This window comes from Hypanus sabinus, chromosome 9 (assembly GCF_030144855.1).
Source record: "Hypanus sabinus isolate sHypSab1 chromosome 9, sHypSab1.hap1, whole genome shotgun sequence".
In the NCBI taxonomy this organism is placed as follows: domain Eukaryota; kingdom Metazoa; phylum Chordata; class Chondrichthyes; order Myliobatiformes; family Dasyatidae; genus Hypanus; species Hypanus sabinus.
Window position 1 is genome coordinate 92,425,431 of NC_082714.1, and position 27,163 is coordinate 92,452,593.

Below are 27,163 nucleotides of genomic sequence, written 5' to 3' on the forward strand. Positions count from 1 at the left end.
AACCTTTCCCTCAAAATGTCACAAAAACAAAGGAGCTAGTTGTGGACTACAGGAGGAATGGAGACTGGCTAACTCCTATTGACATCAATGGATCTGGGGTTGAGAGGGTGAACAGCTTTAAGTTCCTCGGCATACACATCAGTGAGGATCTCACGTGGTCTGTACACACCAGCTGTGTGGTGAAAAAGGAACAGCAGTGTCTCTTTCACCTCAGATGGTTGAGGAAGTTTGATATGGGCCCCCAAATCCTAAGGACTTTCTACAGGGGCACAATTGAGAGCATCCTGACTGGCTGCATCACTGCCTGGTATGGGAACTGTACTGCCCTTAGTAGTAGGATTCTGCAGAGTGATGCGGACAGCCCAGTGCATCTGTAGCTGTGAACTTCCCATGATTCAGGACAAGACAGGTATGAGAAAAGGATCATTGGGGACCTGAGTCACCCCAAACCACGAACTGTTCCAGCTGCTACCATCCGGAAAACGTTACTGCAGCATAAAAGCCAGGACCAACAGGCTCCGGGACAGCTTCTTCCACCAGGCCATCAGACGGATTAATTCACGCTGATACAATTGCACTTCTATGTTATTTTGGCTGTCCTGTTTACATACTATTTATTACAAATTATTATAAATTGCACATTGCACATTTAGAGACATAACGTAAAGAATTTTGCTTCTCATGTAAGAAATACAGTGAGTTCCCATTCATTGGGACCAGTACACTTTGATCCAATTAAGTAGTTGCCCCAATTAGCTGAAGTTTTATATATGGCCATAAACAACCATTTAACAATGTATTCAAGTGAAATACAGAATAAGTTAGAACACTACCGCTGCTACTACAGTTCCATTCCTACAAACTGTGTATTAGTTCCTAATACTTATAGATGGAAGAGTTCATCCAGCTTACGCTGCCATGTTTTTGTGACTAACTGTAAATGAACAAAATCAGTGCCGACACCTTGTGCAAATAATGGACTGACTTGATTGCCTTCCCGCATGAAGTGCATAGGACTGAAGCTAGTTGGCAACAGTCTCTTGTCTCAATTAAGGGGCATTGTGTCCCAAATAAACAAAGGGAATTCTGGCTATTTTCTCAATTTTTGTTTTTTAATCGTTGTCCCAAATAAGTTGTTGCCCTGATTAACTACTGGCTCAATTAACCAGAATCCACTGTATGTAAAAAAAAAAACACCCAGAAGTAACAAGACGGCTCTTCATTCTGTAGGCGACGTCTCTCAGAGCAGCTAGCCCACGCACCCACTACGTTTAAACGGGACCCCGAAGACCCCTCTGCTGTGGCCCTGAAGGAACCGTGGCAGGAGAAAGTCAGGTAGGAACGGAGGGTTTGAAGCGCACCACAGCTGTCACATGCATTTCTTTTAATGTTTTATCTTGGGGAACCACAGAGCTTTGCTTTTGCAGAGAGACCTAAAGATCATTTCAGTACTTGCCAATGTCATGGGGAAATTCATGTTACATATGTATCTTTGGGGCATATAAGGAGGTAATTCAGCCCTTCAAATCACAGTGTAATCACACTTCCCTTTAACCAAGTCTACTCACTTGCCTCCACAGCTCCCCCGCACCCCCCATCCCCATTAACCAGCTATACGGGCCATCTCTGGGGTACATTATTTATTTATTGATCGATTGAGATACAGTGCAAAACAGGCCCTTCCAGCCCTTCGAGCTGTACTGTGCTGCCCAGAAACCCCCAATATAACCCTAGTCTAATCACAGAACAATTTACAATGACCAATTAACCTACTAACCAGAACACCTTTGGACTGTGGGAGGAAACCCACAAGTTCCACAAAGAGGACATAGAGAGTCCTTGCAGTTGATGTTGGAATTGAACTCTGAACTCTAACGTCCCAAGTCCGCTCCGCTGTTCCATCATGGCTGATTTATTATCCCTCTCGACCCCATTCTCCTGCCTTCTCACCGTAACCTTTGATGCCCTTACTGATTAAAAACCTATCAACCTCGGCTTTAAATATGCCCAATGACTTAGCCTCCACAGTCATCTGTGGCAATGATTTACTACCTTCTGGCCAAATCAGGGGTTCCCTCCTTGTTCATGCCTTGGGCCAATACCACTAAGCAAGGGGATCCCGTGGGCTAAAAGAAATTCCTCGTCTCTGTTCTGAAGGGACGTCCTTGTATACTGAGGCTGGGCCCTCTGGTCTTTGACTCTTCCCCCTAGTGGGAATATCCTCTGATCTCCACTCCATTCTATCTAGGCCTTTCAATATTTGATAGGTTTTAGTGAGATCCTCTCTCCTTTTTTCTAAACTCCAGTGAGTACAGGCCCATCAAGTGATCTTCATACGTTAACTCTTTCATTCTGGGGATCATTTTCATGAACCTTACTCGAATCCCAGTAACACTTCTGACACTAACTTCGGTGCATGTGATTGGATGCTGTCGGTTTTGGGTCAAGTAGCCAGGCATTGTTTATAAACCTGTGTGCTGGACTGGTTGCTAACATTGCTTTCAATTCCCCCTTTTCCCACATGCAGGCGAATCCGAGAGAATTCTCCCTACGGCCACTTCCCGAACTGGCGGCTGCTCTCGGTCATAGTCAAGTGCGGTGACGATCTTCGCCAGGAGCTCCTAGCTTACCAGGTCCTAAAGCAACTGCAGGTATGTCACAAACACAAGAGATTCTGCAGATGCTGAAAATCCAGTCTAACACACACAAAATGCTGGAGGAACTCAGCAAGTCAGGCTGCAGGGAGGGAAGATGAAATGAGAAGCTGTGAGGGGATAAGTGGAAGAGTTGACCATGGGAGAAAGGGAAGGAAGAAGGAAACCTGAAAGAGGTGATAGGCAGATAAAGAGAAGAGAATGATTGAGAGGGAAATGAAGAATTGAAAAAGAGAAGGAAGGAGGGCAAAGAAATTAGCAGAAGTTGGAGAGATCGATATTCATGCCATCAGGTTGGAGGCTTCTCTGATGGAATATGCAGTGTTGCTCCTGCAGCCTGAACTTGGCCTCATCATGGCAGTAGGGGAGGCCACGGATAAACACATTGGAATGGGAATAAAAAGTCAAATTGAAATGGGAGGCGACTGTGAAATCCTGCCTTACAGAATGTAGTGGGTCAATGGCACAGTAACAGCATTACACTAAACACTACATTACAGTGCCTTCTCTTCCGTCCTAGCCCTGTGCACATTCTACTTATCCGTCTGAGTTTAAGTTCCCACTTCCTTCCCCTTTCCCCATCTGTCTTCCTGCAGGCCATCTGGGAGCTGGAGCGAGTGCCACTCTGGATCAAGCCCTACAAGATCCTGGTGATCTCTGCGGACAGTGGGATGATCGAGCCAGTCGTGAACGCAGTGTCGCTCCACCAGATCAAGAAGCAGTCCCAGCTCTCCCTGCTGGACTACTTCCTGCAGGAACATGGGAACTATACCACTGAGGAATTCCTGTCCGCCCAACGCAGCTTCGTCCAGAGCTGCGCTGGCTACTGTTTGGTCTGCTACCTTTTGCAGGTCAAGGACAGGTGAGGACCTGCTGCGTTGCTTCTCCGTTCTCGGGTCACAAACACACAGGAAACTGGGATTACCTGGATGGGCACAATGGTCGGCACAGGCCGGTTGGGCCGAGTGGCCTATTTTTATGGTGCCATGCAAATAACCTCTTTCTTAATGTCAACAAGACAGCAGAGGAGGTTATTGACTTCAGGAGAACTCACACCATTCATACCCTACAGCAGTGGAAACTGCGAGCAGTTTCAAACTAGTGGGAGTGTACATCTCACACAACCTTTCAGCTCCCAGAACACGTCCTACGCAGTCATGAAAGCTCCTCAATGCCTCTACTTTCTGAAGAGAGCTGGGCTTTTCACATCCATACTCAAGTTGTTCTACATATGCGCAGTAGAGAGCATCTTGACAAGCTACACTCTACTTGGTACAAGGTCTACACTACAGCGGACGGGAAGCCTCTACAACGATAGTCAAAACTGCCCAACACATCACTGGCACTAGCCTCCCCCACCATCAAGGGCATATACAATAGACAGTAGGTGCAGGAGCAGGCCATTCACTGTGATCAAGGCTGATCATACACAATCAGTACCCTGTTCCTGCCCTCTCCCCATATCCCTTGACCCCGCTATCTATAATTCTATCTAACTCTCTCTTGAATGCATCCAGAGACTTGGCCTCCACTGCCTTCTGGGACAGAGCATTCCACATATCCACCACTCTCTGGGTGAAAAAGTTTTTCCGCATATCTGTTCTAAATGGCCTAGCCCTTATTCTTGAACTGTGGCCTCTAGTTCTGGACTCACCCATCAGCGGGAACGTGGTTCCTGTCTCCAGTGTGTCCAATCCCTTAATAATCTTATATGTTTCAATCAGATCCCCTCTCATCCTTCTAAATTCCAGTGTATACAAGCCCAGTCGCTCCAATCTTTCAACATACGACAGTCCCGCCATTCCAGGAATTAACCTACACTGTACTCCCTCAGTAGCAAGAATGTCCTTCCTCAAATTTGGAGACCAAAACTGCACACAATACTCCAGGTGGGGTCTCACTGTACAGCTGCAGAAGGACCTCTTTACTCCTATACTCAATTCCTCTTGTTATAAAGGCCAGCATGCCATTAGCTTTCTTCACTGCGTGCTGTACCTGCATGCTTGCTTTCACTGACTGATGTACAAGAATACCTAGATCTCGTTGTACTTCCCCTTTTCCTAACTTGACTCCATTTAGATAGTAATCTGCCTTCCTGTTCTTGCCACCAAAGTGGATAACCTCACACTTATCCACATTAAACTGCATCTGCCATACATTTGCCCACTCACCCAACCTGTCCAAGTCACCCTGCATTCTCATAACATCCTCCTGACATTTCACACTGTCACCCAGCTTTGTGTCATCAGCAAATTTGCTAATGTTACTTTTAATCCCTTCATCTAAATCATTAATGTATATTGTAAACAGCTGCGGTCCCAGCACCGAACCTTGCGGTACCCCACTGGTATTCCACTGCCATTCCGAAAGGGACCCGTTAATCGCTACTCTTTGTTTCCTGTCAGCCAGCCAATTTTCAATCCATGTCAGTACTCTGCCCCCAATACCATATGCCCTAATTTTGCCCACTAATCTCCTATGTGGGACTTTATCAAAAGCTTTCTGAAAGTCCAGGTACACTACATCCACTGGCTGTCCCTTGTCCATTTTCATAGTTACATCCTCAAAGTTCCAGAAGAATAGTCAAGCATGATTTTCCCTTCGTAAATCCATGCTGACTCAGACTGATCCTTCTACTGCTATCCAAATGTGTCGTAATTTCTTCTTTTATAATTGACTCCAGCATCTTTCCCACTACTGATGTCAAGCTAACCGGTCTATAATTCCCTGTTTTCTCTCTTCCTCCTTTCTTGAAAAGTGGGACAACATTACCCACCCTCCAATCAGCAGGAACTGATCCTGAATCTATAGAACATTGGAAAATGATTACCATTGCATCCATGATTTCTAGAGCCACCTCTTTAAGTGCCCTGAGATGCAGACCATCAGGTCCCAGGGACTTATCAGCCTTCAGACTCAACAGTCTATCCAACACCGTTTCTTGCCTAATACAAATTTCCTTCAGTTCATCCTTTACCCTAGTTCCTTTGGCCACAATTACATCTGGGAGATTGTGTCTTCCCTAGTGAGGACAGATCCAAAGTACCTGTTCAACTCATCTGCCATTTCCTTGGTTCCCATAATAAATTCACCCATTTCTGTCTTCAGTGGCCCAATTTTGGTCTTAACTATTTTTTTGCTATTCACATACCTAAAGAAGCTTTTACTACCCTCCTTTATGTTCTCGGCTAGTTTACCTTTGTACCTCATTTTTTCTCCACGTATTGCCTTTTTTGTTATCTTCTGTTGCTCTTTAAAAGTTTCCCAGTTCTCCAGCTTCCTGCTCATCTTTGCTATGTTATACTTCTCCTTTATTTTTATATTGTCCTTTACTTCCCTTGTTAGCCATGGCCGCCCCTTACTCCCCTTAGGATCTTTCTTCCTCTTTGGAATGAATGAACCGATCCTGCACTTTCTGCATTATTCCTAGAAATACCTGCCATTGTTGTTCCACTGTCTTCCCTGCTAGGGTATTGTTCCATTGAACTTTGGCCAGCTCCTCCCTCATAGCTCCATAGTTCCCTTTGTTCAACTGTAATACTGACACATCCAATTTTCCCTTCTCCTTCTCAAATTGTAGGTTAAAACATATCATATTATGGTCATTACCTCCTAATGGCTCCTTTACCTCGAGGTCCCTGATCAAATCTGGTTCATTGCACAACACTAAATCTAGAATTGCCTTCTCCCTGGTAGGCTCCAGTACAAGCTGTTCTAAGAATCCATCTCGGAGGCACTCCACAAACTCCCTTTCTTGGGGTCCAGTACCATCCTGATTCTCCCAGTCTACCTGCATGTTGAAATCCCCCATGACAACTGTATCATTACCTTTGCAACATGACAATTTTAACTTTTCATTCAACTTACACCCTACATCCAGACTGCTGTTTGGGGGCCTGTAGATAACTCACATTAGGGTCTTTCTACCCTTAGAATTTCTCAGTTCTATCCATACTGACTCTACATCCCCTGATTCTATGTCCCCCCTCGCAAGGGACTGAATATCATTCCTCACCAACAGAGCCACCCCACTCCCTCTGCCTGTCAGTCTGTCCTTTCAATAAGACGTATATCCTTGAATATTCATTTCCCAGGCCCTGTCCGCTTGAAGCCATGTCTCTGTTATTCCCACAACATCGTACTTGCCAATTTCCAACTGAGCCTCAAGCTCATCTACTTTATTCCGTATACTTCGTGCATTCATATATAATACTTTTAATTTGTTACTCCCCTCACCTTTCATATCAATTCCTATTTCACTTGGCCATACTGTATGATCTCTTCTTGAGCTTTCTGCTACATTGATTCTGTTGTCCTTTTTAAATTTTCTTGTTTTCACTTTCCCTTTAACTCCATCTTTATATTTCCAGTTCATCCCCTCCCTCCCACTACTTAGTTTAAACACATCCGTGTTGCAGTGGCAAACCTGCCTGCCAGAATGCTGGTCCCCCACCTATTAAGGTGCAACCCGTCCCTTTTGTACAATTTATCCTTACCCCAAAACCCCAGTGGTCCAAGGTATCAGAACATCATGAAGGATTGCACCCACCCTGCTCATGGAGTGTTTGTCCCACTCCCATTAGGCAGGAGGCCACATAGCATCTGCAGAGTGACCACCAGACTCAAATCCTTTCCCCAAGCAGGAAGGCTGACCAACACCTCCAACCACCAACTCTACAACTACTTTATTATTTCCTGTCAGTTGCCTTAAGTACAGCCTAGCATTATTTTATGAACACACAATGTATATAAACTATTTTAATTTTTGCCCATGTCCACAGGGATTTAATACAAATTAATTTTTAAAAATCTGGATCAAATCTTGATATTTGCAATGACTATATTACCACCAGCACCTCCCAACATGGTCTCCATCTATTTAATTTATCTATTGTTATCTATGGCATCTTGCTATGTGTGTGTTGGCTGCTACAGTTAGGGGGCTTTAGGATGTCCTGTGATTGTGAACAGCCCATCTCTGCACTGACCCTTTGGTAGTAAAATATCAGAGGATCTGTCCTTGGGCCGGCAACATAAATAAGGAACAACAGCACCTCTGCTTTCTTAGGAGTTAGTATAGATTCAGCATTTCACCAAACAGTATCATGCAGTGCATTCAGGAAAATTAGTACTTGTTTCTCATTGGCTATTCCATTTTCATTAAAATACTTCTCAATGCATTCAGTGTACAAAATCCCTTTATCTGTTGTGTAATCAAACACATCAATCTTTGTCAAACATGTATCGATGCCCAGTGGAGAGTATATTGACTGGTTGCATCACAGCCTAATATGGAAACACCAAAGGCCAGAAACAGAAAAATCTACAGCCCAACTTGTGAGCATATTTACAGAGAGCGCTGCCTCAAGAAAGCAGCATCCATCATCACTATCCACTATCCAGACCATGCCCTCTTCTCACTATTTCCATCGGGTAGGAGGTAGATAAGACATAGATACCACATCACCAAGTTCAGGAACAGTACAAGCATTGGGCTCCCAAACCTGTGTGGATAACTTCATTCACCACATCTCTGAACTAATTCCACAACCTACAGACTCACTTTCAAGGACTCTTTACAACTCATTCTCAGTATTATTTTTATTTGCATAGTTTGTTGTCTTTTTCATATTAGTTGTTTGTTAGTCTTTAGTTTTCATAAAACTATTGTATTTATTATTGTAAATGCATGCTAGAAAATCGTGGTTAGTGTAACTGTTTACAGTGCCACTGACCCGAGTTAAATTCCCACCAATGTCTGTAAGGAGTTTGTACTTTCTCCCTTCCACTGCATGGGATTCCTCCAAGTGTTCTAGTTTCCTCGCACATTTCAACGGGTTAGGAGGCTAATTTGTTTGATGGGCGCAATTGGACAGTGAGGGCTTGTGGTCCAGATGGCCCTGTTACTGTGCAGTATCTGTGAATATAAATTAAAATTAATCTCATGGTAGCATATGGGAATAATTATGTTATTTTAATATATGTGATAACATACACAGTTGCAAGAAAAAGCTTGCAGGTACCTGGTTTTCTGCATTAATTACTCTGCATTAATTAATGTGGTCTGATCTTCATCTAAATCTCAATAATAAACAAACGCGATTTGCCTAAACTAATAACACACAAGCAGTTGTACTTATTCTCGTCAGCACTGAGTGCACCAGTTAAACAATCACAGTCCAGGTTCAACAACGTATGTGATCCTCTGGGGTAATGCCTTCCACAAAAGCTATTTGGAGTCAGGTGTTCCAATCAATGAGATTGGAATGCAGAAGAAAGGAAATCATAGGCCGGTTAGCCTAACCTCAGTGGTTGGGAAAGTGTTGAGTCCATTATTAAGGATGAGGTTTTGAGGTAATTGGAGACTAATGATAAAATAAGTCAAAGTCAGCATGGTTTCTGTAAAGGGAAATCTTGCCTGACAAATCTGCTAGAGTACTTTGAGGAAGTAACAAGCAGAGTGGACAAAGGAGAGGCAGTCATTTACTTGTATTTTCAGAAGGCATTTGATAAGGTGCCACAAATGAGGCTGCCTAACAAGATAAAATCCTATGGCATTGCAGGAAAGATGCTGGCATGGATAAAGGAATGGCTGACAGGCAGGAGGCAGAGAAGGGAATAAAGGGGCCTTTTCTGGTTTGCTGGTGGTGGTGTTTTTCGGTGGTCAGTATTGGGATCACTACTTTGCACATTGTCAATGATTTGGATAATGGAAGTGGTGGCTTTGTGGCAAAGTTTGTGGAGGATACAAAGATAGGTGGATGGGTAGGCAGTGCTGAAGAAACAATGCGATTGCTGCAGGACTTAAACAACTTGGAAGAATGGGCAGAAAACTGGCAGACGGAATGCAGTGTTGGGAAATGTACGATAATGCATTTTGGTAAAAGGAACAATAGTGCAGACTATTATCTAAAACGGGAGAAGTTCAAACATTTGAGGTACAAAGGGACTTGGGAGTCCTCTTGCAAGACTCCCAGAAGGTTAATTTACAGGTTGAGTCTGTGGTAAAGAAGGCAAATGCAATGTTAGCATTTATTGCAAAGGGGATAGAATATAAAAGCAAGGAGATAATGTTGAGGCTTTATCAGACACTAGTCAGGCTGCACTTCGAGTATTGTCAACAGTTTTGGGCCCCATATCTGAAAAAGGATGTGTTGTCATTTGAGAGAGTCACAAGGATGATTTCAGAATGAAGGGGTTAACATATGAGGAGTGTTTGACAGCTTTGGGCCCGTACTCACTGCAATTCAGAAGAATGTGTGGAGATCTCATTGAAATCTACAGAATGTTGACAGGACAAGATAGGGTGGATATGGAGAGAATGTTTCCTATGGTGGAAGTATCCGGAAATAGAGGGCACAGCCTCAAAATTGAGGGGCAACCCTTTAGAACAGAGGTAAGGAAGAATTTTTTTATCCGGAGTGTAGTGGATCTGTGAAATGCTCTGCCACGGACTGCGGTGGAGGCCAAGCCCATAGGTATATTTCAGGTGGAAGTCAATACCTCCCTGATCGGTTAGGGCATCAAAGGTTATGGTGAAAGGCAGGTGTATGGGATTGAGTGGGATCTGGAATCAGCCATGATGGAATGGTGGAGCGGACTCGATGAGCTGAATGGGCTCATTCTGCTCCTATGTTTTGTGATTGGAGATTGGAGGTGTGGGTTGTAGAGGTGTCCTGCCCGATTAAAAAAAAAGACACACAATGTCAGGTTACTGACAGAGCCTGCTCTTCTCAAGAAAGATCTGTTTGTATGCGCCAAATCAACTTTCAGAGGACCTTGGAAGAAGAATTGTAGAGATGCATGAAGCTGGAAAAGGCTACAAAAGCATTTCTAAAGTCCTGAGTGTTCATCAGTCCACAGTAAGAGAAATTGTCTACAAATGGAGGAACTTCAGTATTGTTGCTATTCTCCCTCGGAGTGAGCATCCTGCAAAGATCACACCAAAAGTACAATGTGCAATGCTGAAGGAGATGAAAAAGAACCCAAGGCCCTGTAGAGATCTCGAGAACTTGATAGAGAGAGTCTCTGTTCACGTGTCGACTTTAAGAAAAACAGTGAACAAGAATGGTATTCACGGAGCAAAACCACCGCTCTCCAAAATAAACATTGCTGCATGTCTCAAGTTTGCAAAAGACCTCCTGGATGTTTGACAATGTTCTGTGGACAGATGAGACAAAAGTTGACTTTTTGGCAGAAATGCTCACTGCTATGTTTAGAGGAAAAACTGCACACCAACACCAGAACCTCATACCAACTGTGAGCATGGTGGAAGGAGCATCATGGTTGGGGCTGCTTTGCTGCCTCAGGGCCTGGACAGCTTGCAGTTGTTGAGGGTACAATGAATTCAAAATGGTATGGAGACACTTTACAGGAGAATGTCAGGGTAGCAGTCCGTAGAACTGCAGTTCATTTTGGATGATGTAACAAGACAATGATCTGAAACACAATCAAAAGCAGAATGGTTTAAAAAGAAGAAAATTCGTGTTTTGGAATGTCCGAGTCAGAGTCCAGACCTTAACCCAATTGAGGTGCTGTGGCATGACCTGAAGAGGGCTGTTATGCAAGGTATCCCAGAAATATTGACGAACTGAAACAGTTTTGTCTGGAGGAATGGTCTAAAATTCCTCCTCACCATTGTGCAAATCTGATCAGCAGCTACAGGAAATGTTTGGTGGAGGTTATTGCTGCTAAAGGATGTTTTACCAGTTATTAAAAGTTCACATACTCCTTCCAGCCTGGACTGTGAAGGATTAAATAATGTGTTCAATAAAGAATGAAAAGTACAATTATTTGAGTGTTATTAGTTTCGGCAGATTGTGGTTGTCCTTTATTGTGACTTGGATGAAGATCAAACCACATTTTGTGAGCAGTTAATGCAGAAAACCAGGTAATTGCAAAGGGCTCACAAACTTTTTCTTGCAACTGTGTGTACTTTGACAATAAATGTACTTTTGACTTGTCATTTTTCACAGACACAATGGCAACATTCTGCTGGACTCAGAGGGGCACATTATTCATATTGACTTCGGCTTCATCCTCTCCAGCTCGCCCCGAAATCTGGGCTTTGAGACGTCTGCATTCAAGCTCACCAACGAGTTTGTTGATGTAAGTCCGCCTGCCCGTGAGTCGCTGCTCTGCTATTGTCATCCAGGACTGAAGTAGTGTGTTGCTCAGCAGAAAATCATGAACACTAGAGATCCTGCGGATGCTGGAAGTCCAGAGCAACACACACAAAATGCTGGAGGAACTCAGCAGGTCAGGCAGCATCCATGGAGAGGAATAAATAGACAATGTTTCAAGCTGAGACCCTTTATCTGGACTGGAAAGGAAGGGGTAGAAGCCAGAATAGGGAGTGCAAGCTGTCACGTAATAGGTGAGACCAGGTGAGGGGGGAGGTGTGTGGGTGGGGAGAGGGGTTGTAGCAAGGAGCTGGGAGGTGATGGGTGGAAGGTAAAAGGCTGAAAAAGAAGAAGAAATCTGATAGAAAAGGACGGACCATAAAAGAAAGGGAAGTGGGGTGGAGGGTTGGGCACCAGCCAGAAATGATGGGCAGGTGAGGAGAAGAGAGGTGGTAAGAGAGAGCCAGAATGGGGAATGGAAAAAGAGAGAAGTGAGAGGGGGAGAAATGACTGAACATTAGTGAAACTGATGTTCACGCTGTAATGTTGGAGGCTACCCAAACGGAATATGAGATGGTGCTCCTTCAGCCTACCCATCCTCCTTCCCTATCTTCCATGGTTCACTCTCTGTCCTTTTCCACTTGTCACCTTCCAGCTTCTCACTTCATTCCTCCACCTACCTGCCTTTCCAGTCCTTATGAAAGGTCTCGACCTGAAATGCCAACTGTTTATTCGCCTCATAGATGTTGCCTGACTTGCTGAGCTCCACCAGCATTTTGTGTGTCTTACTTTGTTGTTAAGCAGACAATGTTACATCAGGCAGAGTCCAGTTTTAAGCAACAAGTTATAATAATGCAGAAAACTATTAGTAAGAAACTACAGCAACACCTGTCGATTAGAGCAGGATAGTATTTGCAGGAGAAGTACAGGGAGTGCAGGTTAGTTTAGAATAAATGTGCATTAAATCAGTGTGATCACATTTTAAGATTCAAGATTGTTTAATGTCATTTCCTGTACACAAGTGTAAAGGGGAAAAAATAATTGTTACTCAGGATACATTACACAAAAAAACACATAAGATGATGAACACAATTTTTAAAAAGCACAATACATCTAAATACATAGATTGATTGTATGAACATATGTAACTCTAGGTACAGGAATGCCTGTACATAAGGGGACTGACAGGAAATGATGAAGTAGTGGTGGTTGGGAGTGTAGAGGAATGGGTTAGTGAGTGGAAGATTTGGACAATTAATCATTGCCACTCCTCCCATCTGTACTGGGAATTGCAAACTTTGTTAAATTGCAGATTGCCAGCTGCTGGAAATAATACAGAACACAGTCGGAGGTCATTCAGCCCATCTCCTTCTGTGCTGGCAGAATGAAAATTTGCTCCTGTTAGTTGCTAGGTTTTTGTTCCCTGCAAGTTTGATCGTCCTGCCAACCCTGTACATCTTTTCAAGTCGGGTGTGTATGTGCCCACCGGAACTTTGCAGTGCAGATTTGGAGGTGTTGCAGGATTCTGCCCCTTCCCCACAATCGAATGGCAGAGCAGACTTGATGGGCCAAATGGCCTAATTCTGCTCCTGTGTCTTATTGGCTTTCCAATTGGTGTGCTATATCGATGGTAGTGGTTAATGTTTAACTAATTGAGGGAGTGGTTTCTGTCCGCAGGTCATGGGAGGCCCAGATGGGGACATGTTCAACTACTACAAGATGCTGATGTTGCAGGGATTGATCGCGGCAAGGAAGCACATGGACAAAGTAGCTCAAATCGTGGAGATTATGCAACAAGGTGAGTGGGAGAGCGTGCTTGTTGGTTAGAGCCATTTTATTTTCCATGTAGATCATCACATCTTTGAAAGATTAAAGATGAGCTTTATTTGCCACACGTGCATTGAAACACACAGAGAAACGTGCCAATTGCTTCAACAACCAACACAGACCTAAGATGCTTTGTTGGGCACCTCCGCTCCGACTGTCAAAAGAAGCATTTCCCAGTGGTCACCCATTTTAATTCCTGTCCCTATTGCCATTCTGACATGGCCTCCTCTTTTTCCACATTGATGCCATTCTCAGGGTGGAGGAGAAACACCTCATGTTCTGTCTAGGTAGCCTCCAATGTGATGGCATGAATATTGACTTCTTCTGGGTAAAAAGAATTTTCCTCTTCTTCTGTTCCCCAGTCTGGCCTCATACCTCTTCTACTCACGTGCCTATCACCTGGTGCCCCTCCTTATTCCCTTTCTCCTATGGTCCACTGTGCTCTCCTATCAGATTCCTTCTCCAGCCCCTTACCTTTCCCACTCACCTGTCTTCACCTACCACCTTCTAATTAGTTCTCCTTCCCCTCCCCCATCTTTATATTCTCACTTCTCCCTCCTCCTTTTCCGGTTCTGATGAAGGATCTTGGCCCAAAACGTCGACTGTTCATTCCCCTCAAATAGACGCTGCCTGACCTGTTGATTTTCTCCACATTTTGTGTGCGGTACATTGGATTTCCAGCATCTGCAGAATCTCCTGTGTTCCCAGACCTAAGATTGTGTTGGGGGCAGCTGTATGTGGCAAAGAATCACACAGAACAGAAACAGGCCCTTTGCTGGATCTTTAATCCTAGGAGTGTGAGAATGAGGGGTGACTTCACTTATGGAAGTTTATAATGTCAAAAGGGGTATAAGATGAACAGCTTTAGGGAGTCTGAAACCGAAGGGCACAGACCCAAGGTACAGGGGGAGAGATTTAAAAGAGGCCTGAGAGGTACCTTCTTCAGTGAGGACCTGGAATGGGCTGCCAGAGGAAGTGATCGAGCTGGGTTCATTGAGATACAGCGTGGAATTAACCCTCCTAGCCCAGCAATCCCTGATTTAACCCTGGCCATCATAGGAGTTGTGAATTGATGGTGTAGTACTAAGACGTTGGTTTATTCTTGCACTTTATTGCTTACTAGAAATGTACCGTCAAGGGTTCATTTTATTGTTGAAATATGTAGGCACAATACAACTCTGATAATCGTCTTCTCCAGCGAGTCATAAAATAGAGTAAAACCTTGGATGTTGGAAGGAAAGACATCAACTCCCCCCCACTCCCAGCACGAAAAATGAGGTTGAGAGAAAAATAAATCGGCCATGATGGAATGGCAGAGCAGATTTATTGGACTAAATGGCCTAATCTGCTCCTTTGTTGTATGGTCGTATGGACCAGACTTCAGGCAGTACTCCATCTGCAGTCTCACCTGCATCTTGTACAGCTGTAGCGTGATGCCCCAACTCCTATATGCCCCAAGTGCGCCACTCTGCCTACCCATGTCAGGAACTATAAAGGTACACAAAAGGAGGCTATTTGGCCTATCTTGCTCCCAGTCCCAGCACTCACTCACAGGTCACAACTCTTTGAAAACACATCCGACCAGCAGCATAAGAGAAAGGATGTCTCTGTGAGAATCTTTACTTTCCCAGTCCTTGTATTTCATATTGCTTTTATTTCACTCCTGCAGGCTCCCAGCTCCCATGTTTCCACGGTTCAGGAACAATTCGGCATCTCAAGGAGCGTTTCCACATGAACTTGACTGAGGAGCAGCTTCAGGGACTGATTGAGCAGATGGTAGATGGCAGCATGCGGTCACTGACCACGAAACTCTACGATGGCTTCCAGTACCTCACCAATGGAATCATGTGATACTTTTACCCCCCCCCCCCCCCCCACCACCACCACCACCCACTCGCCTCCAGGGCAAGGAGAAGGGGTGGGGATGCAGAGAAAGACTGCAATCTCTTGACTGAGAGCAAGTTCACTGCTTCCACGCCTGAGGACTTCAAACCCCAGCCAGCACAGGTTGTCAAGGGAAGCACCAGTATCCAAGGACAATTAGATGCTGTTTCTCTGTGGGTTTCAGGAGTAGCAATTAACCTGGATCTCATTCCCACCTCCTAATTCCCAGTACCGGAGAGAATTGCATTGTGTCCTTCTCCTCGACGGAAGGATCCATTCCGAGCACCCAGTAACCCTTCCCTCCCACCCATCTTTGTGTTCGGAAGCCTCCTGCGTTTTGAAGAAAGCCTTTTGTATCAAATCTAAGGCTGACCCGAACAAGGAAGGGAGAGCATCAGATCCTGCTGCTACTTCCAGAAGAGGGCAAGGAGAGTTCTTGGCGGCCAACATCCTATCCTGGTGTTTCTGCAGAATGTTCATTCCTCAACCATGTTCATATATATTTATATATTATATCTATATTCTGGATAATATATATATATATATATATTGTATAACTAAACATGGTCTAATCTGTCCAGGTCAATGCCAAAGTTTGGGACCTTGCTCTGCACAAATTGGCTGCACTCTCCCTAGCGTTGCAAAACAGATGTTTGATTTGGCTGCAGTGTTTTGGGACACAGTGAGAAACCTTGTTTCAGACCCCCGAAGGTGTCCTTTTCCACGCACGATCATCTGCCACTACTCCAAGAAAGCACCACTCCTGACAAGAAACAAAATTAACTCATTGACCCTCCAGTGTGGAGATGTGTGTCACCATAGACCAACTTTTCAGACAGCAAAACCCTCACCACCTCTTTTCCTCACCTCATGCTGATTCTAACCAAGAATGGTCTCCTTAAAGCACCTCAAAGCAAACATCACAACACAGCTTAGACTTTATCCCCTTCTCCCCAAGTGTTTTTGTTTTGTTTATATGTGTATTTGCGTGAGTCAGTGATTTTTTTTTTAAACTTAGTTTTTCCTTCCTCATTGGTAAACAGGACATTTGCAAAGTCAGGTGTGTAGAAACTTCCTTGTTATGTTTGTCCATTTTGTACTGTTATAACAACTGTGACTATTCAGTTGGCCATGAAGCACTTTTGGGCATCATGAAAGATCGCAGGTCTTTCCTCTTTGATAGAGAGATACAAGTCCATTCAGAGGTACTGGCTTGGGAGTGTATTTCCCTTTCAGTTTTTATGCCTTCATTCAACGAGGTTTGCTCCCTCTGCAGCTGTCATTTTGGTGTTCATGCACGGTAACTGGTTCTGTTGTAATTACCCACTTCTGTGGTGGAACTGGAGCGGTGTTGACAGCCTTCTGCTATAAAACCCATGCCTCGGCTTGGTTCAGTGAGAAAGCATGATGTTTGGTATGTCCTGTCATCCTGGGAGTTGGTTCACCCCATGGTCCCACCTTTGATGGTCTTGTCTGTCTGTAGATTGGGCTTTGGTTAGGCTGGGTAAAGGGCAGAGAAATTAACCAGCTGATAATCTTGATCAGCTGTTCCTGAGTTTCCACCCAACTCTTCTTCCTAACACCCCAACTACAGTTCAGTTACTGATACTGTCCTCCAGTTAGAACAATCGAGGGACTGTTGGCTGACGAACCTTTATACATCCCATCTTCCTTCCCATGGGAAAACAGTTTCCTTGCTTGCTGTGATGAGGATGAGGATCTCTGTCTTACTGAGGGATCGTGAGGTAGAGACCCTTATGAGGTGGGATAGGAGTGGATCAATTCTGAGTCCGTCAAGAGGTGGAAATCTACAAGGAAGGCTTTGAGGTTCTCATGAAGGTTAAGTCACTATGGATTTAGTGTCTCACTAAATTGGGATGGGTTAGAGTGAATCATAATTTCTGTTCTCATGTTCCCCCTCCCCGTTACACAATGCAATACACCCTTTCTTTTGGGAGTGCAGATAATAGGGAGACAAGATTTACCCATCTCTCTTCTTCTGCTGCAGGGGAAATACCAGCCTCAGGGCAGTGTCCCATGTTTGTTATTTTTTGTTCTCTTCCTGGAATAATGAGATAAATCTGTCCTTTCTCTCCCATACTTGCCCCTCTCCCAGTCAGTCATCTCCCTCCTTGGACAAACAGTAACTGGAGGGGCAGTTGCTTCCTGCAGAAAAGTGAGGGGTTTCCATGAATATCTTTGTTCAGCCTGGCCCCAAATATGGCCTGGATAAAACGAGCTCCTTGAATTCAAATCACTCTCTGCTTTTGTTGACATTCTGATGATTGTCTGTTAGTGGCCAGTCCTGTTTACCCCTGATAGAAATACCCAAACCCTCATCACTCACCTCCACCAATCGTCTGTTAAAACCCTCATCACTCACCTCCACCAATCGTCTGTTAAAACCTTCATCACTCACCTCCACACATCACTCTTTGATAACTTGCCGTAGCTCCTGCCTGTCATGTCCCAACCTCGAGAGGGGTAAATGTTTGAGAGGTTAAAAATTTCTTTTGCACAGGCACAGCCAGTGTTTGATAAACACTCACAATCTGTTTAACATCAGTCATGAATCACATGGTTCTTGTACATACACCAAGCTCTGTGCACATGCATCGAGATGTGCAGTCTTCGTACACGGTGACTGGCACATGCACACACTGACAAGACAAGGCTTGGACACACACAAGTTGAGACCAATCCACAGTACACATATACATGCATGGCAGATCGCACACGCACACACATACGTGTGCATACATACACACACCACTCATCTAATGCGTGTCCATATGTCAACAATTGACAAGCATGCACAGAGTCTTCACAGGACATGGTAGTTTTGTGAAGCTTCATTGCCCACCGCCACTCAACCCAGTAAAGGGAAGCAGATAGTATTGTGATGTAAGTAAAACCCCTTGCCTCAATGCATTGGGAATTGGGCTCGGGTGTAATCTGCCAAAGTGGGTGAAGTCACAACCAAGATGCAAATTAACCCTTCCATCTGCTCCAATTTCAAAGTTATGGCATGGGAATTTTGTCCTTAGAATGGATTAGATCTCGCTGGTCAGGCTGTTTATTTGTTATATTTGGTTCCTATCTGTTGAGGAATTACCTGTAAGGTGCAAACTGCCGGTAGCAAGTTCTCCCCTGGTCCTGGACCAACTCCTTTTCATAAATCAACATCAGCAGAGAATGGATTAACTGCCCCTTTGGTTTGCACATTCTCCCTCCCACTTACCCAAGGAAGGACCATTTTGTAGGTGTATTTCAAACAGGAGTGATGTAACTTGTTCTGGGTGTCTTTGGGACAGTGTAGGGAAGTTCCCTGTTCCATGAGAGTGATGGGACGGTGTGGAGGGAGCTTCAGTTTGTGTCTGACCCCAGGAGTACGTGATGGGACAGTATAGAGGGAGCTTCACTCTGTGTCTGTCCCTGAGAGTGTGTGATGGGATGGTGTAGAGGGAGATTCACTCTGTGTCTGACCCTGAGAGTGTGTGATGGGATGGTGTGGAGGGAGGGGAGGTGAGTCAGTGGTCAGGAAAGTGCTCTCTGCCACCACTACCACCACCCAGTTACACAGATTAGAGTAAAGAGCCAGCCATTAAAGATTGGCGTGTAGATTTGTCTGTTTACTTAAGTGAAGGAGACACAAGAGGGAGTGTTGTACATATTATAAAACTGTATTTAAATTGCTCTTTTATATATACATATACATATATATATATAAGCAATGCACGATTTGAAATTTAGTTTTCTGTTGTAAATCTGATACTAAATTCTCTCAAAACGAGCAGACAATGTGAAGATGGGATTTAAAACAGCATTTTTGCTGTGTCCAGTGCTCCTTCTCCACAGCTGCATAGATTTTATTGCTGTACAGGTTTCGCCTCTGTCGTAATAACAGTTTTCTGCGTCCGCTGTTTTCTTTGTTTACCCATCCCACACACACTGCCCCTCCCAACTCTTTATTTTGGCCCCTCATGTTTTGTATATGTTGTCTTGTGACTCATTAAAACACCTCCTGTGAAATCGACTTGGACTTTTAATTCCATATCCCAGAAGCGGTTGTGAGTCTTAACGAAGGGTCTCAGGCCAAAATGTCGACTGTTGGCTTTCTTTCATAGATGCTATTTATCTGTGGAGTTCTTTGCCACTACAGCTATGGAGACAAAGTCATTGGGTATATTTAAAGTGGAGTTCTTGATTAGTAAGGGCGTCAAAAGTTATGGGGAGAAGGCAGGAGAATGGGGTTAAGAGGGGTAATAAATCAGCCGTGATGGGATGGCTGAGGAAATTTGATGTGCCAAAAGGCCTAATTTTGCTCCTATGTCTTATGATCTGACCCTTAAGAGTTCCTCCAGTGTTTTGTGTGTGTTAATGTAGATTTCCATCATCTGCAGAATCTGTATTACCTGTGAAAACTGAAAGGTTCTGTTTCCCTCCCATAGTCAGAAAAAGGGTATAAGAAACAGGAGCAGGAGTCAGGCACCTGGCTTATCGAGCCAATAATGTCATGATCTGGCTGTGGACAGAGTTCCATCTACCTGTCCTTTTCTTATAATACTTAATTCTCCTGCAGTCTAACTGTGTCTTAAATATATTTAATGAAGTAGTGTCTACTTTTTCCCTGGGCAGAGAATTCCAGAGATTCACTGTTCTCTGGGAAAAGCAGTCTCTCCTCATCTCCATCCTAACCCTGAATCTCGAGGCCTTTTCCCCCCTAGTTTTAGTCTCACCCACCTCATCTGATTGGTTGCTGTATTTGACAATGACAGTGAAACCTGCGTGGGAGAGTGGGAAGGCCATTGCACTGGGGCAGTTCCACTCCTGCGACCTCAGAAGTCCAGTTCCAGTGGTACGAATAGTCATCACTACTGGGATTTTCATTGGCTGCAGTGGATGACCATGACTCCATGGAGCGTTCAGAACCACCTTCACTATCATTGGATCTCACTGTAGGTCTCATCCACCCAGTCCACCAGAACTGACCTCACATGCTAGGACAGACACGTCCCTATCAGACAAGTGTATGAGGACGGCCGGCTACCCTCACCAGGTTTAGCCTGCCTGTCGAAACGGTGTGCCACTGTCACATGCAAACAGCTACTTGGAGCCAGAGGTGAGAACTGAGTGTCCAGTGGGGACTAAAGGAGAGTGAGCTGCCCCAGAATAGACATGCTAAGCCCCTCCACCAGAGGTGCTACCTGCTCTGTAGACACCCCTATCTCATCTATCAATTATACTTTTCATAATTGTACATGTTTCTTTAAGATCACCTCTCATTCTGAATTCCAGCATGTGTAGTCCCAGGTGACTCAATCTCTTCTCATCAGCTAACCACCCCTCATCTCTGGAATCAAACTGGTGAACCTCCTCTGCACCACCTCCAAAGTTAGTATGCCTCTCCTCAAGTAAGGAGAGCAGAATGCACACTGTACTCTAGGTGTGGCCTCACCAGTACTGTGTATACCTACCACTGGATCACTGTGGATGATTCACAGTGCATGATTCATGCCTCCCCTTCTCTGCCCTTCGCGTATCCTTTTTTCTGTGGTTCGGCAGCAAAGGCACTGGAATTGGTTTATTATTGTCACGTACAATGAAAGGCTTGTGTACTGTTCATACAGACAGTGCAGTGAGGTGGAATAGTAACAACGCAGAGGAAAATATTAAAGCCTCCGAAAAAGTGCAGTGCAGGTAAATGATAAAGTGCAAGCTCGTAGTGAGGTAGAATGTGAGGGCAAGAGTCCATCTTTAAGTACTCAGAGTGAGACAGAAGCTTTAACAGTGGAACTTGCTTTCAGGTCTTTGTCTCTCCTGCCTGATGAAAGAGGGGAGAAGAGAGAGTATCTGGCGGTTAGGGTCTTTGATTTTTGTTGGCTGCTTTACTGAGGCAGTGAGAAGGAGAGTCAGATTCTATAGGGAGAGAGCTGGTTCCTGTGATGTGCTGAGTTGCATCCACAACTCTCTGCAGTTCCTTGTGGCCACGGGCAGAGCAGTTGCCGTACCAATCTGCGCTGCAATCCAGAATGGAGTTCTTTCTACGGTGCAACGATAAGAATTGGCAGGATCCTGCTAACTGTCTTGCCCCCAAGGAAGTAGAGAGGTTGGTGAGGTTTCTTGGCCATGACATCCACCTCATTGGACCAGGACAGGCTGTTGTTGATTTTCACAAGAGCTGATGACCTTTGCTGTGTATGAGAGCTTGCAGTACACAAATAATGTAACTGGCCTTCCTACAGTGACTCACTTAAATACAGTGAAGTGCTTTGGAACATGCTAAAAGACATGAAAGGAGGTGTTACAGCACTAAGTGCCCGAGGATTGTGCTGGGAGGCTCTGAACTGTGAGAAAACTGTCCACAATTACAGGTGGAATATTCTGGTGGCCAGCCGTTTTAATTCCACTCCCTATTCCCACACCCTGTCTGTTCACTGCCACCTTGACTACTAGGCTGAGGCTAGACACAGATTAGAGGAACAGCACCTCATGTTCTGCCTAGTTGGGCTCCAGCATGACATCAGATAACCACTTCCACATTTTCTCCTTATTCTACTGGCTGCTATCATTCCCCCGTCCATCACCTGTACGTTCCTCCCACCAGTTCCCCTCTCCACCTCCTTCCCTCTATTCCATGGTCCAATGTCCTCTCCCATCAGATTCCATTTTCTTCAGCCTTTTGCTATTTCTACCTGTCACATCCCAGCTTCTCGCATCATCCCCACTCTCCCTCCCCTACATTTACCCCATCACTTGGATCCACCCATCACCCAACAGCCCTTCCCCCCCCCACCTTTCTATACCAGCAACCTCTCAATCCTGATAAACGGACTTGCACAGAAACATTGAGTGCCCATTTTCTCTTCACAGATGCTGCCTTACCTGCTGAGTTCCTCCAACATTTTGTGTGTGCTCCAAATTCCCAGCATCTGCAGAATCTCTTGTGTCGTTGACAAACTACTGTTTGTGGTTCAGTGAACTAGGGGGCTCTGCTTTGTCAAGCACCTCCATTCCATCAGCAAAAAGTGGGATTTCCCAGTGGCCAACCATTTTGATTCATCCCCATTCCAATTCTGACATGTTGGTCTATGGCCTCCTCTGCTGCTACCCTCAGGTTTAAGGAGCAACACCTCATGGTCCATCTATGTAGCCTACAAACTGATGGGCATGAGCATTGATTTCTCCAACTTCCAGTATTTTTCCACTCCCCTCTTTTTCCATTCCCCACTCTGGCTTCTTGTCTCTTCTCCCCAACTGCCTATCACCTCCTCCAGTGCCCTCCCTCCTCCTTCCCCTTTTTCCATGGTCCACTCTCCTCTCCTATCCTATCAGATTCCTTCTTCTCTAGCCCTTCACCTTGTCTACCTATCACCCCCCCCCCAGCTGCTTATTTCACTCTCCCTTCCATCACCCACTTGGCTTCACCTATCACCTTCCCCCCACCCCTCCCCCACAGCCTCTTTTTTTCTGGCAACTACCCCCCTCCTTTCCAGTCCTGATGAAAGTTCTCAGCCGGAAATGTCGACTATTTATTCCTTTATAGATGCTGCCTGACCTACTGAGTTTTTTTTTATAAGATGTAGGAGCAGAATTGAGCCATTTGGCTCATTAAGTCTTCTCCACCATTTCATCATGGATGATTTAATTTTCCTCTCAGCCCCAATCTCCTGCCCTCTCCTCATATCCCTTCATTCACTGACCAATCAAGAATCTATCAACCTCTGCCTCAAATGAGGGGTGACCTCATAAGGACTTGGCCTTCACAGTTGCCTGTAGCAAAGAATTGCACAACTTCACCACTGAATTCTAGTGAATACAAACACTCTTCATATGACAAGCCATTCAATCCTGGAATCATTTTCGTGAATCTCCTTTGAATCCTCTCCAGTTTCATCACATCCTTTCTACAATAAGGGACCCAAAACTGCCCACAATACTCCAAGTGAGACCTCACCAGTGCTTTATAAAGTTTCAACATTACATCCTTGCTTTTGTATTTTAGTCATCTAGAAATGAATGTTAACATTACATTTACCTTCCTCACCACAGGCTCAACCTGTAAATTAACTTGTAGGGAATCCTGTACAAGGGCTCCCAAGTACCCTTGCACCTCAGTTTGTTTTTGTATTTTCTCTTCATCTAGAAAATAGTCAACCCTTTCATTTCTTCTTCTTGACACTATTGCATCAGCCACTTCTTTGCCAATTCTCCAAATCTGTCGAAATACTCTTGTAGTCTCTCTACTTGTTCAAAACTACCTGCCCCTCCACCTATCTTGGTAATGTCTGGAAACTTTGCAACAAAGCTATGAATGCCATCATCCAAATGATTGACATGTAATGTCAAAAGAATCGGTCCCAACACATAACAATCTCTTTCCCGTAAGGGTTCTTTTACCTTAAGCTCTCTAATCAATTCTGGTTCATTTCACAACACCCAGTCCAGAATAGCTGATCCCCCTAGTGGGCTCAACCATAAAGTCATCTTGTAGCCACTCTAGAAATTCCCCCTCCTGGAATCCGGCACCAAGCTGATTTTCCCAATCTACCTGCATATTGAAGCCCCAATGATCATTGTAACGTTGCCCTTTTGGCATGCATTTTCTATCTTCCGTTGTAATTTTCAGGCCATCTCCTTACCACTGTTTGTGGGTCTGTAAACCACTCCCATCAGGGTCTTTTTACCCTTGCAGTTCCGTGGCTCTATCCACAATGATTCAATACCTTCTGACCCTATGTCACCTCTTTCTGATGATTTGGTTTCATTTTTTACCAGCAGAGCAAAGCAGCCCCCTCTGCCTTCCTGCCCATCCTTTCGATACAATGTGTGTTCTTGAACATTAAGCTCCCGGATACAATCTTTTAGCCATGACTCGGAGCTGTCTACGATATCATACCTGTCGGTCTGTAACTGTGCTCTAAGTTCTGTATACATTCTGTATACTGCGCGCAGTCAGATACAACAGTCCAGTATTCACCCTTTTCAATTTTGTCTACCTTTTACATTGCAACTTATCTTATTGACTGCAATTTTGCCCATCCAACAGCCTCTCTTCCCTACATATTGCCTCTGTTTGAAAACCAGCTACTTCATCTTCAGCACTATGATATGCCTTTCCCACGATACTGCTTGCATTTCAACGTCGGCAGCTCAGGACACTAGATGCACCATGATCAAACTTTTAATTCCTAACTTCGTCAAAGGTCTTACCAACATCTGCCCCTACACTGACTGTCCTGGCACTCTGGTTCCCATCCCCCAGCAACTCTAGTTTAAACCCCATCGTGCAGCATTAACAAACCTTCCACTGTGATATTAATCCCCCTCCAGTTCAGGTGCAAACCGTCCGTTCTGTACAGGTCCCACCTTCCCTGGTAGAGTCCAATGATCCAAAAATATTATGCCCTCCCTCCTACACCAACTCTTTAGCCATGTATTAAACTGTGCAGTCTTCCTAGTTCTGGCGTCACTAGCACGTGGCAAGGGTAGCAATCCTGAGATCACAACCCTGGAGGTCCTCCTGCCCTTTAACTTAGCACTGAACTCCCTGTGCAGAAGCTCGTCACTCGTCCTACCCATGTCAATGAGTACACGGCTTCTGGCTGTTCACTCTCCCATTTAAGAATGATGAGAACTCGATCCAAGATATCCCGGACCCTGGCACCTGGAAAGCAACATACCATCCAGGGATCTCGCCCACAGAACCTCCTGTTCGTTTCCTTGTCCCCTTCTCCCCACTTCTCTGAGTCACAGAGGGAGACAGCGCCAGAGATGCGACTGCTGTGATTTACCTCTGTTAGGTCCCCCCGACAGTATCCAAAGTGATGTGGAGGGGGATAACCACATCACTGGCTCCTTAATCTCTTCCCCTCCAGCATGTTGTGTGTGTTACATCGGATTTGCGGCATCTGCAGAAATCTCGCATCTCTGAACTCTGCGTATCTGCTGCCCTCTCGTGGAGGGTCCAACAGCCTATCAACCCTGTATGAGAGCAAAGTTCAGTCTGTCAATGGTTGGGGCATCGCTATAACGAGCAGCAAAAGACCTTTCAACCCACTGAATAGCAGCTGACTGCCAGACCGCCCCTTTACACTGTTCACACTTTCACATGTCTGCGCAGTGAAAGGTCGTGTTGAATCTATTTTGGACAGGACATGCATAACAAAGAGAGGGTGCTGACAAGATCATCAAAACCAGGTTTATCTTCACTGGCGTATGTTGTGAAATTTCTTTTGCAGCAGCAGTACAGCGCAAGATAGAAGTTTAATCTGCAAGAAGAAATAAAGCAGAATAACGAAGACCGTCCATGGACCGCTCAGCAATCTGATGGCGGCGAAGAAGAAGCTGGTCTTAAATTGTTGAGTGTGGGTCTTCAAGCTCCTGTACCTCCTTCCTGACTGTACTAACAAGAAGATGGCATGCCTCCGATGGTGAGGGCCCTTAGAGACAGATGCTGCCTTGAGGCACCATCTCTTCAAGATGTCCTCGATTATGGGGAGGGTTTGAATTTGAATTGTCTTTATTTCTTGTGTCCTTCACATACACGAGGAGTAAAAATCTTTAGGTTACGTCTCCCTCTAACTGTGCAATGAGCAGTCGTCGTGATTTATAATATAGAACAGTCAATAGAATACACTCAAATCAGTGTGAGTTAAGCAGTCTGATGGCCTGGTAGGAGGAGCTGTCGGAGCCCGTTGGTCCTGGCTTTTATGCTGCGGTACCGTTTCCCGGATGGTAGCAGCTGGAACAGTTTGTGGTTGGGGTGACTCGGGTCCCCAATGATCCTATGGGCCCTTTTTACTCACCTGTCTTTGTAAATCACGGGAAGTTCACAACTACAGATGTGCTGGGCTGTCGGCACCACTCTCTGCAGAGTCCTGCGATTAAAGTTCCCATACCAGGCAGTGATGCAGCCAGTCAGGATGCTCCTGGCTGAGTCTACAACCCCCTCCAGCTTCTTACCCGATCCTGTGCGCTGGCTCCTCCATAGCAGATGTGATGTAACCAGTCAGAATGCTCTCTGCAGTAAATCTGTACAAAATCACAACGGAGATGGGCAGCTTTTTTACCTAACAGTTCATTTTGACTTAGAACGTGGTGCCTGATCGGGTGTCAGATGCAGTCTGGGTAATAAACCTACACGGTGAATTCCTACAACACCGGCAGCAGGAGAGGGCGATGGGTGGCTCCTCCCAAGAGTTTGCACAGGTACGATGGGCTGAGTGTCTTTCCTTCAACCCAAAAGTGGTCACAAATTGTCACAGGCACCACCAAGAGACGGAGATCAGGATGCTGGGGGGTGGCAAGGGCTGAATAGCTTTTAGAGATGGGGGAGGGTGTAGGGGCCAGAAAGGGTCCCAGAAACAGGACAGGTGTAGGTCTCAGATTACAGAGATGCTAAAGATTGTAGAGCCAGAGGGGGTGGGGCAGGGTCACAGAGACGGGGTGCAGGGCCAAGAGGGCCATAGAAACAGGCAGTTGTGCAGAGAACGGGGGGGGGGGGGGTCACAGTAGTGGGCCAAAAGGGTTACAGAGATGTGAAGGGGGTGTAGGGGCCAGAAAGGGTTACAGAGATGTGAAGGGGGTGTCGAGGCCGAAAGGGTTACAGAGATGTGGGGAGTGTTGGGCTGGAAGGGGATAAAGAGACGGGGAGGGGTGTCGAGGCCGAAAGGG

At 45.2% G+C, this 27,163-nt stretch overlaps 1 protein-coding gene and 1 long non-coding RNA gene across 3 annotated transcripts in view; one reads left to right on the top strand and one right to left on the bottom strand.

Annotated features, from left to right (window-relative positions):
• pi4kb (phosphatidylinositol 4-kinase, catalytic, beta) overlaps positions 1-19,523 on the top strand; it is a 128,492-nt gene extending 108,969 nt beyond the window's left edge. For both annotated transcript variants that reach the window (XM_059980221.1, XM_059980222.1), the window contains 6 exons: positions 1,231-1,335; positions 2,528-2,651; positions 3,251-3,516; positions 11,630-11,762; positions 13,454-13,574; positions 15,273-19,523. In XM_059980221.1, coding sequence (XP_059836204.1) covers positions 1,231-1,335; positions 2,528-2,651; positions 3,251-3,516; positions 11,630-11,762; positions 13,454-13,574; positions 15,273-15,454 — 931 coding nt within the window. In that variant the 3' untranslated portion in view covers positions 15,455-19,523. The remainder of the gene's footprint in view (positions 1-1,230; positions 1,336-2,527; positions 2,652-3,250; positions 3,517-11,629; positions 11,763-13,453; positions 13,575-15,272) is intronic.
• LOC132399635 (uncharacterized) lies at positions 17,457-26,936 on the bottom strand. Its single transcript, XR_009514028.1, has 2 exons — positions 17,871-26,936; positions 17,457-17,834 (listed from the first exon to the last, which is right to left on the bottom strand). It is a non-coding gene; the product is annotated as an uncharacterized LOC132399635 (long non-coding RNA).
• Positions 26,937-27,163: the final 227 nt, after the last annotated feature.